The sequence below is a fragment of the Aulonocara stuartgranti genome (genome assembly GCF_965226115.1).
Source record: "Aulonocara stuartgranti genome assembly, chromosome: 12".
Taxonomy (NCBI): Eukaryota; Metazoa; Chordata; class Actinopteri; order Cichliformes; family Cichlidae; genus Aulonocara; species Aulonocara stuartgranti.
Genome location: NC_138948.1, coordinates 2,509,227 through 2,520,842, shown reverse-complemented (window position 1 = coordinate 2,520,842; position 11,616 = coordinate 2,509,227). Strand labels below are relative to the sequence as shown.

The following is an 11,616-nucleotide window of genomic DNA, read 5'->3' as shown; positions in this document are numbered from 1 at the left end:
GAGCCCTAACTCTGCAGGCTGGACAATCATTTTAATCTAACAGTCTAAAATGTATCAGTTTATTTAAAAAAATGCTCGTTTCACTTCTTTGACATCACATAATCCATATTACTGTTTGCATTACAGCTGATCAAAAGACATCATCTTAAATGTTTTGGAGCCTTTAAACCTGACAGAATGTATGTGTCAGTCATAATTTCACACATTTCATTGAACTTTTCAATTAATATTATGCCAAGCAACAGACTAAATGCCCACTATGGCGTCCCACTTATTTAGACTTCAGAATTAGAGTACTTTAATAACCCCTAAGGTAATTATGTAACTTATCAAGTTTATAAACTACTAATCCAGATTATGGAAAGAAATCCACATCTGAAGGGAGACAAAAAATCTTTTTCTCTTTTCTTTTTACTTTGAGAGAATTTTTCCCCACAAAGTTTAAAGAATTAGTCCAAATGAAGCGTTTCAAAGCCTCCCCGTCCTGCTGTGGAAGCAGTCGCAACAAAAAGACACAACATCGAAGGGAAACCAGAACACTGAAGCTAACAGAGCCTAAGGACAGACTGCTCTTTGTTTTGGTTGTATGATTATATTTGTTCTTTTTCTCACAACACAAAGACGAGCCTTGAGCCCCCCCACATATATATGTGTGTACAAATAGAGCCAGCACTGCTGAAACAAACCACACCTCGCTCTGCACTGTGACTGCTGCTGACAGTCCGTCACTGCCTGAGCTACTGCTATTTCACATCAAACATCTTCAGAGTCAATAATAACTTTTGCATTTTCATGAATCAGGACTATTTGTTTTCTTGTCTGTACCGTTAAATACATTTATCACTCTCACCTTGTTAATAAATAGCTGTTAAGATAATTGTTCAAAGGGATGCAGAGGATCAGAAAACACTTAAAGGCTCATTATTGGTTTGTTTTGGAACCAAACCGAGACGAGGCCACGGAGACTGTCGGGGTCAAAGGCTAATTAAGCAGAGAGAAACCTTTGCTCCGGCATTGTTAACCAATCTGTCCCCAGTGAAGATGACTGCCACAGGGGCGTGACGCAGCCCTCGTCCCTATGCTAAATCTCCATTTCGGCTACTGTGCCCCATCAGCTCACAAAATGGCCCGTCAGTCCATCGCTGGGCTGCCTGACATGATCCATCGAAGAGTTATGGATATGCAATAATGAGCTGAGGTGGCCGATCGATATTTGCAGGACTTCTCTATCATTACATTTTAAACAAGAGATTCATTGTGAGTCGACAGGGTAAGAAAAATGCCAAAGTAAAGGACACAGGAAGAGTGAAATATATTGCTGTGGATAGGAGGACGCCTCTCACGGGTGCTAAAGCTGCCAGATGTGTTTATCCGAGTCGCTCGGCTGTTTCGGAGAGCTGCCACGGCCGCGTCATTTGTCAGCCGCTGCTGATGCTCAAAACAACGCGAGGAAAGAGACTACACGAGCACCATTAAGTGGGAACGCAGCATAGTAGGAAACAACATCCAAGAAGTCGTTTATATCCGGAGAACATTTAGACATAAGTCATGTTTGCATTTTGAGATTAGCTGCGTAGAACCATCAGGTTAGAATCTAGATTAGGAGACAAAGTCATTTTTCAGTGTTTAAGAACCTGAAATGCCACCATAATACAAGACTTCATTAAAAAGGCTATTCTTATTATTAATGTTAATTAGGATATAATTTTACAAAAATATAAACACCAGTCCTAAACATATACATAACCACATCACAAATGTGAATGTCAGCTTCCTATTCTTTCTATTTAAAAGTAAAACAGGAAAAAAAAATCAGTGCACCAGGTTTTTCATTCATGAAAACAAACTCAAGGCAACCGAACAAGAACATCAGGACCTTTAATCGCTTTTAGAGTTAACTGTCTAAAGCTTTAAGATCTCAGACGATATAAGTGAAAGTACAACAGAAAACATGACAAAAATGTGTATTTTCTGAGTGAATAAGTGTCAGACATTTAGGTCTCATTATGTAACTGTGGCTCAGAAACGCTTCAGTCTGATTGTTCTGTTTGCTCACCGGGTCGAGACGCTGCCGCTAATAAAGTTCCTGAACTACAGATACAAACTAAAGCTAATCCAAACGTCCCGAGCAACAAAGACTGATGCAGCACATCAAAGAAAATCAAAGATGAAACAGCAGCCAATAGGATCACATTTCATTTCCTTTTAAGCCCCTCAGAGCAGGACAATGTGAGAGTGTGTGTGTGTGTGTGTGTGTGTGTGTGTGTGTGTGTGTGTGTGTGTGTGTGTGTGTGTGTGTGTCTGTGTATAAGAGGGAAAGAGAAATAGAGAGTGAGGGGAAGAGGACATAAACTACACAGCCCTGGCCATTTAATGTCTCCACAGCCCCAGGCCTGTGTTAATGGTGGTTGTACAACGCATTACAGCGGTGCTTGTGCCCCGAGCAGACAATTACGCCGGTATTTAGCCCGTCCACGGCCCCGCGGGCTATCAGGGCACTTAGCACCACGGCAAAGTGTGGAAGACAACCTGACAGGACACGCAGGACTTTTCTGTGAGCAACGGCCGCTCAGTCAGACACGTTGATGACGGGAACACTGCGGGGACTCTCAGAAACAAACAGCAAACAAAACGTATTCTGAAAAACTGCAAAGATCACAACGTGTTTATATTCAAAGAGGCGACCCAATTAATAACCAGGGTTACTAAAATTTTAATTTGTTGTTAAAAGTGTGTGACCCAGAGTTTTCTGTTTTTTAAAGCTGGTAATTACTGAACAGTTGCATCTTTTCTTTTTCCTGTCCAATCCTGTCACTGCCCACTTTACTGACGAGTGTATTTTTAACCAAGCAAACACTTTTCTGACATCAGCCATTAAATGAATAAACTTTGCTCCGGCATTGTTAACCAGTCTGTCCCCAGTGAAGATGACAGAGGCGTGACGCAGCCCTCGTCCCATTTCAAAGTTTTCATTCATTGTGTGGTTGAACTGTAGGCTGGTTTCTATTGTTCAGGTGAACGTATGTAGCCAATGAGCATACGCATAAAGAGGGAAGTGTTCCTCTGTATTTGGAACCACAACGATCGCCCCCTGGTGTCTGATCGAAAGAATGCAGGTTGAAGGCGTCTCCATGTTGGCTTCGGCTCAAGTTGAGCACCTGCAGACATCCAATAGGGACATCCACTCCCAGTGACATCAGAAAGATCCATGTGTGGAGAGCATGGACTGAATTACAGCATTTAGAGCAAAAGAACAAAACAAGGAAAAACACAAGAGTCCAATTTGAACTCACATATTTTAATCTGAAGCTACAATCACAGTATGTCCCTGTTTTTTATTTACTAAACAACACCCCGGCTTTTTCCTGTGTGTCACAGAAATCTTACAGAGAGCTTTAAGCTCCATAATCAATACAAAACTTCTGCTTCCTGCAGCAACCGTTTGTTTTTGAGCCAATGAAACAACACGGAGCTGAGTGATGCTGTCAGCCTGTCAGTGACCAAGGAAATGAACTCTGGCTGCTACATGACATGAAACAGCACTCCCTCTGAAAAGGTCACCTCCTGGGTTTCAGGTACCCATTTGTTTCAGGTTTAATAAATCCAAAAGAGCGAGAGGCCCTGCCGACATCTCGGGAATGAGTGCGGCCCGAGTGTGTGTGTGTGTGTGTGTGTGTGTGTGTGTGTGTGTGTGTGTGTGTGTGTGTGTGTTCTTAACCCTTTTTGTATGTGAGTGTAAAGAAATCTGATCTGAAAGCAGGTAAAGCCCATTTTACACACGACACAAAGAAACTTACTAACACCAATCTCCCCGCCGTTTGTTTCCCCGCCTGTTGCACGAGGAGGAGGGGAACGCCCGAAACGCCAGACTTTATACGCAGTAACTCACGTTGGCGTACAGTAGAGTGTAGACCGAAGCAAGAAAAATCAATAGAATATCATCTAGAAAGATAGTAATGGATTTCTAACTTAATGGGCTTACACAGGTCTATCGATTAGCAGGATTAACATCTGCAATAGCTCAACAATCTGATTTGCATTTAAATGACTGCACGCCGCGCTGACACCAATATAACAAAAACAGACAAACGTACAGTCAGGCGGGCGAGGTCTAAAAACAGAGTCGGAGGAGGTGGAGGGAAAGTTGCTGACAGCTCGCAAACTTTGGGCTCTCGTGAATTTTGAAAAAGTCTACACAAGGACAAAAAAGAAAGAACATAAACACCGACGGACCGGGCGCGCGGCTGTCTCCCGTAAGACCGAAACCGCCATAACTCTTTTCGGGCAGCTCATCTGAGCCTCCTCGGATAGATCTTAGCGAGGAAGCGGGGCGGGTGTTTGCGGTTTGTGTGTGTCTATATGGAGTGATGAGGGGTGGGGGTAGCGCGAGGTGAGATGTTGGGAGGGCAGCGAAGTGGGGTGGGAGTTTGATGGACTGCACTGTCACCTCCCGCTCGGCGATTTACGGCGGCGGGGCTGCTGACGAGCGCGGGGCAGTAAACAGGCCGGCCGGGGGCGTATTTCACACAGAGCTGGCTTTTATGAAGAACACCGGGACGGCTCTACCCACAGCTCCGCCCGGACCGCCGTGACGGATGGAGAAAGACGCATGACAAGCTTCATCATTGTTTGTAAATCTTAACTGTTCCCGCTCACTAACTCCAGAAGGCAATTTTGCGGAGACAGCGGGGCCTGCGAAGGGGGAGGGCGAAGAGGGGTGGAGGAAGAAGAGGAGGAGGCGAGGAGGGGAGGGGAAAGGACAACGTGGCACTCCTGAAGGTTATTTGGATCTCTGTATTTGGCCAAATGATTAGCCTTATCCTGGGAGGGAGATAAATCTGACAGGGTGCTGCTTGGCTGCCAGGTGGAAGGGAGGGCAGCGAGGCTCCCCGCTCACAGTCATTTCCTCCTCATCGACTGATCCCGAGATGCACCAGATGCACGTTCAGCCACAGCAAAGCCGTTTCTGAAATGCAGACCTGAAACCAGGACGTATAACCCAGATTGTGTCTCTATCACCAAAAGCTAAAAATGACTGTTTGACTTTAGCTCAGTGAAAATGTCCAATTTCAAAGAGGCGTCGTTAAAGTGTTCAGTTTATTCAGTAAACAGTCCAAAATCAATATGTGAATGGAAGAAAATTAACCTCAACTATTTATTTATAAATGTAAAAACTAATTGATTACTTATTAACCTTAAATTTAGTCATTTTTTCAGTTTTTCTTGCTGGATTGCTTCTGGTTACTGCATGAAGCAAAACAAGTTATTTTATGTCAATTATTGGACTTTCTGTCTTAGAAGTAACACATTTTTTGATTAATGATTAATCGACTGCTGTTATAATAATTAAAGTTCTTGTCCAAAAGTTATCTTTAGGAAAAGAGTGGATTTCATTGATTACACTGAATATTTCTGTTTAAATACGACGACAGTAATGCTGTGACCGTTAGCTGAGACTAAGCTCACGGTACAAACGATGATGTCATTCTTAACAGGCTGGTCCATGATGAAGCGATCTGATCTGCAGTAAAAATACATTTCACCCTGTTTCTGTTGTGCATCCCTCTAAAGAAAAACAAGTTATGAACCCGACCATCCATTTTCCTAAGTGCTTGTCAGAAAGCAGGAGCCTATTTCAGCTGCTGTGGAGCGAGAGGGGGGGGGTCGCTGGTCTGTTTCAGGGGTAGCACACGAGTCACACCTATGACCAGTTCAGAACCACTAAGTTTAACGTGTCTTTGGACTGTGGGAGGAAGAAGAGAACTGTAGAAGAGTGAGCAGACATACAAGTCTGTAAAGGTCTCGGCCGGGCGGTGGATTTGGAATCAGGACCTTCCTGATGTGAGGCCACAGTAGTAACCGCTGCACCCCTGTGCACCTGAAGGGATGAACCAGAACCATGGCTGTGAACTGAGGTCCAAACCAAACTGTCACAGGACACAGACGTTTTCTCTTCCTCATCATTTGAACTCCAAATGAGCAAAACTCCAAATCAGAAACATGATTTTACACCAAAACAACAAAGAAAACCAGCAGTCACCTGCACCTTGCATCACATCTCTTTATTACAAGCCTTTATTTCCAGTCTAACGACGGCCAACTTCACTTCCATCAACATCAAGTTTTCATGTTCTCAGGAAGTGGCAGATAAAAAACATTTTTTATCTGCCACTTCCTGAGCCTCTGATGATGGAGTTGTGTATAAAAGTGTTTATAATCCTGAAACGGTTGATGCAGTTGTTGAAGCCAAGCTGAAAGTGTTCACTTCTTGGCAGTTTCAGTTGACATGCACACAGAGCCAAAGCTACAAAAATGGTCATTGTCCAAAAACTTGCAGATAAGATGTGAACGAGCCTCAGCAGACATCAAGGCCGCGGCCTGACACATGCACGCTGCCGTTTACAGAAGCACAGGAGTGATCTAACAGCCGACATATTAAACGCAGCCTTGTCTGCAGAAACACGCTTTATCTTCCAGCTCTGGGAGACACGGCGCACACCCACACACCAAGTTTGGTTGTGTCTGAACTAAGCAAGCATGATGACAATAAGCTGAGTCAAGGAAAAACATTCTCCACCCAACAGGCCTCCCTTTTAAACGCTTAGTTATTCCTTCTGAGAACCACATTATCAGAGCCTGTGCAGCAGTAGCTGCAGTATTAGCCCACAGCAGACCCCACTCACCCCACCGATGGAAGCAGATATCCTTCATCCTTCTTCCTGTTAGTGAGTCTGTTCCTGTGTTTTTATTATAATGCGCCATCATCTGATTAACAGCAAACACGTGTCAAGTGTTTCAACATCCAATATTCCCTAATTGGAATTCTGCCGGGTGGATGGGAGTGAACATTTTGAAAACACTGGTTTTTGTACCCGAGGAAGGTCAGCTGAAGTGAAACATGATTTAATAAAATATGAGAAACGAGACAGCGTGGGGAGGTTCTCGGTTTATCTTTACTGTAGCACTGATTTTACCTTTTTACAATAAAATGAAGATCTAAACAAGCAAACGATAACATCTGATGGAGACTAATTTATTAGTCAATAGTCTGGGCTAGCAACCTCCTTTCCTCGCATGCTAACCAACAGTTTAACGCAAAAACAGCACTTCAGATGAGTGTTTTATGTCCCTGATGTGTTGGAGGAGAACAGGTACCTGGGCTGAGACAAGCAGGCTCTGTTTCCTGTGGCAGCTCAGATACTTCAAGCAAAATCACATTTGTAAGAGAGTAGTGCAGATGTCACCAGGACGAACACTTAAAATCCTGAAAACGCCATCAATGTTGTTTCTGTTCTGTAGTGTTTGTACTGAGGTGCAGGGACAAGTGTTCAAGTCTGTCCTTACAGCTGAATCAGAAGAAGGAAGTGCACAAGCACAGGAAAAACAACACAGCTCAAAGACCTGCATCCAGAATTTGTGCTGCACGAGTTCATGATTCCCTGAGATGCACATTTTTGTGTGAGACAGCACAGTGTCGATGTGGAATCAATCAAAATGTTTGCAGCAGCTAACATTAAACACATAAAGTAACTGTAACGTTAGCAGTGTACTCACAGTCTCTGTCATTTCAAATAAACCATCAACCTTCGTGTCAGTGTTAAATGACAGCTCTTCTTTGCACTGCTCTGTGCCTCCCTCTGCTATACTGAGCCACTTTAATGTCTTTGGGGATCTGCTGTGCTGTTTTTATTACATTCAGTAAGCCACCAAGGCCGTTTCTGTATCTTTAAAAACACATAAGCTCATTTAATTTCTAAAGTTTAGAAGCTAAAAATTCGATTAATTAAAAAAAACGTCTCCAGGTATATATGCAAGTACACGCTTCCTGATGAGAGAAACCACAGTAAAGGTGAAAGAACCGACTGAGGCAGGCTGATCCTCTGCCTCTAACTGCGGGGCCACCCACAGAGAGCGTTGTTATCTTGTAATGGAGCATGGCGATTCACAGCAGGGGGCTGACGTGGGACCCCCACAGGAAAAGGACAGGTGAAAGTCATAAACAAATACAGACACAAGGAGAGACGTGGGGGTCTTTAGGTTTGCGATGCTGGTGCTGTCAGCGCTCCGATTCATTGAAAGAAGGATATTTATGTTGTACTGTTGATGCGCTTCCCCTATATCCTTTATATATGAGCAATAACATACAATACAACCTTCATCTTTAGTTCCTTAAAAATAAAACAAACCCAGTTTTTAGATGTAAGCACGAAGGGAACTGAGTGTTATATTCACAGTGTTAAAAATCTCTGCAACCAAGGTGCGTCTATGACTCATTTTCATTCATTTCCTATCATTAGTTATTATTAATCTCTGGCTCTCCTCCTCTGCGTGCCTTATGTCTCCCTTTCCTTCACACCAGCTGTCTTCCTGTTAAAAGTCAGTTTTTCCTTCCCACTGTTCCCAAGTGCAAGGAAGGAAAAATGGATTATCCTGTGCCAAAGAGTGCCAGAAATAGTTAAAAGAAAACTTGATTTTAATTTAAGGCTTTATAGAAGTGAATCTCTGCAATGTGCAAAGGTTTATATGAGACAAACACACGAGGAAAGAGGAAAAAGAGATTGCTACAGAATTTATGTAACCTACAGGTTTATGATTCTACATATATCTGAGGATCACAAAAATGAGGCAGGTGTGGATTAGAACAGCCCAGATCTGTACAGGTAACAGGTGTGAAAGAAAACGCCGATAATCATGAAACAGATCCAGAAGACGACCGTCCAACAGTCTGAGTTTTAACACTGACTCAGACGCAGCTCCATCACAGGAACTCAGAGAGACACCTTCTGTCAGGGTGTGTGGAGACAAATGAACAAAGACTGAGCACTCAACGCAACAACAGCACCAACAATCACAAAACAAACGACACAAAAGGCAGACACTTCAAATTAAAACAGGAACAAAAACAGTCCGAGATCCGTGGAGGGAACAGAAACTACAACAAATAATAAAAATCATAACACAAAATCAAGACATCAAACCCTCAATGCCTCAGTCAAACCAGCCTTTGCACTCCCACTGTGCTCGTGCAAATGTGAACCTCTGCATGCTGCAGTCCTCTGTTACTAACAAGTTTATCTGAGAGTTGTTAAGATTATGTCGTGTGCTCTCTGAACACATTTAAATCTAATAACGACGTCCACTGCAGAGCCAGAATCCTGATCTGAAGCTTATCCTGCCTGAAAACCATCAAACAGCAAATCCTTTAAATGTCCTTAATTTCCATTTGGCCTTATTAGTCGAGCAGCCTCCCTCTATCTCTTCTGCTTTATGCTGGATCTTCTCTCTTATCATGCACTTACATGCAGTCTTTACAAATTCCAAAAACACTGTGCTGAACATGTGAAGCAACACACACACACAATCTGATGAGCCCACATTCACAGGCATGAGAAGGGCACAAAATCCAAGCCACCTCCGTCAGCAGCTACGTTAAGAAGAGATCAGCGTCTGAGATTGGCAAGTGCCAGAAATCGAGAGCTGCAGAGATCAGGGGATCAAATCTACTTCATCTTTAAACATGCCAAAAAGAAACAGAGCAGTACTGTTTTTAACTTTGTAGCTTCAGAAACGCTCGGGTCAGACCTGCTTTCACAGAACTGCATCAGAAGCAGGAAGGAAAAAAGTTTAGTCAAAGTAAAAAGTGCATTTTATGGCGCTCTGGATTCGAGTGCAATCCTCCCTTCCATGTACTGTTGATAAAGTCTGGGTAAAGGTTTATGGAGCCTGAGAAGTGTGTTGTTGTGTGTCACTCACAGGCTGCCATGGTCTCAGAGCAGCTGTTATTGCTGTCATCCAGGCTAAAGAAGGGTGGCACACAGGTGGTGGAGCCCAGGCCCTGAGTCAGGTAGGTGGCTGCTGGGTAGTAGGAGTGCATGCGGTACTGAGACGACACGTTGTGGCTGGGCAGGCGGCCATCGCCATGAGGCATCTGCTTTATGCAAGTAAAACACAAAGACAGGCACTTTTAGATTGAAAACATACAAACACTGCATGCTGTGGATAAACAGCAAAGCTCCAGAAAGTGGAGGCCTGGAGGTCCTCCTTAATCCACCAAAGATCTGAATTAAGGTCAGTCTTCATATTTAGGAGCTGACCCATGGTTGAAGGTGTGGTATGAGGATTAAATAGCTCTCCATAAAAGTTCATGTTGGGGTCCCCGCTGGGCAGAAACAAAACCATCATATGACAAGATGACGACAGAAAAAAAACACGAGACTAGAAACAAAATGTTTTAATTATCGGATATTAAATATGATATTAAATATATATTTTTTGCCTCCAGACAAACAAAACCTAAACAGATCTGTAACATTTGTTGTGTGCAGTTATTTATCTGCTTGTTTACTCTTGGATCAGCTGGTTGTTGGTTCCAAACATGTTTGTTGCTATTGTGCAAGTTGCAGAGCGCCCTCTGGTGGACAAACTATACAACATCACTCATAACAGAGTTGAAGGGTGTTTCTGTCGCTTCTTTTTAATTGTTTGTTATAAATGCGATAATGACAGATTAGCAAACAGCTAAAATTAACATCAGTCTACATTTGGTTTTGCTAACGACAAAAATGTCCTGATCTTAAATGCTCACACTGAAATCTTAGCTGCACACAAGGGGATTTCTTTCTGAGGTGTTTGAATAGTTTCCGTCTGAGCTGATATCTTGGTAGCTACATGATGAATTAAAAAACTGAGCTTAAAGACATGCTGATAAAAACGGGAGATTTTCATGGGAACTGTTCAAAAGAACAAAGAACTGTTCCGGCTTTAAAAAGTCTTTCCTGTGACTTTTGCTCTGTGAGTCAAACACCAGCCGTTGGTTCAACAGAGGCTATGCGCCTTACTGGGGTCACATGATCTTAAGATCTGCACTTTAAATAAAGGTTTTATATAAAATACAGTTTATTTCCTGCAGCTCTGTGAGGTTACAGTGGTTTACACTGGCTTTATGACTTTCATCAGAACATCAGAGCCCGCTAACACCACCACTGGATATATTTATAATACAATATAAACGCCGCTGTTGTGTGAGTCCACTCACAGATTCTGACTGTAAAATCCTTCATCTCATACATCAGATTTTCACAGGCAACACTTTAACAACTCGGAGTGACAGAAAGAAATACAGCCGTAAAATAATATATGACAGAAAATTAGCAGTGTGTGATTTCACAGGCCCGCGGCTTGTTCTCAAAATGGGCAGCAACACCCAGAGCTGGCTTTCCTCAGTCCTCTGAAAACTTTAAAACGAGCTGTCTACTCAGCAGCAAGGCCGCCTCGCTGAGGGTTTTCAATTTCATTTTTATGGAATTTGATTTCTGTCAGGCTGTAATACGTCACCCGTATTGTCCACACCATCGGTTCTGCGACAGCTTTATAAACTGTTATTTAAGCTACACTCGGCTCCTGTATTAGGCCGTGAAAAATACAATACAGATTGGAACTGGAGTCTTGAAAGTGCACCGCGCTGATGGTTAAGCGGGACACACGGAGCACCAAACAAAACTGGCAAAGTTGCTCGCCGAGGCTGAGTTTTTCCATACGTTTACATCCAGAGGCGGCGAGCACATCCCCGGGTTCAGCACGATGCCACAGTGTGTAGCTAACTGTCCACATCATCTG

At 43.2% G+C, this 11,616-nt stretch overlaps 1 protein-coding gene across 2 annotated transcripts in view; it reads right to left on the bottom strand.

Annotated features, from left to right (window-relative positions):
• Positions 1 to 11,616, bottom strand: part of dmrt1 (doublesex and mab-3 related transcription factor 1) — a 36,024-nt gene that overhangs the window by 10,643 nt on the left and 13,765 nt on the right. The window contains exon 4 of one of the 2 annotated variants that reach the window (XM_082555067.1): positions 9,754 to 9,931. In XM_082555067.1, the coding sequence (XP_082411193.1) occupies positions 9,754 to 9,931 (178 nt within the window). The remainder of the gene's footprint in view (positions 1 to 9,753; positions 9,932 to 11,616) is intronic. The other variant, XM_082555066.1, reaches the window with a different exon arrangement.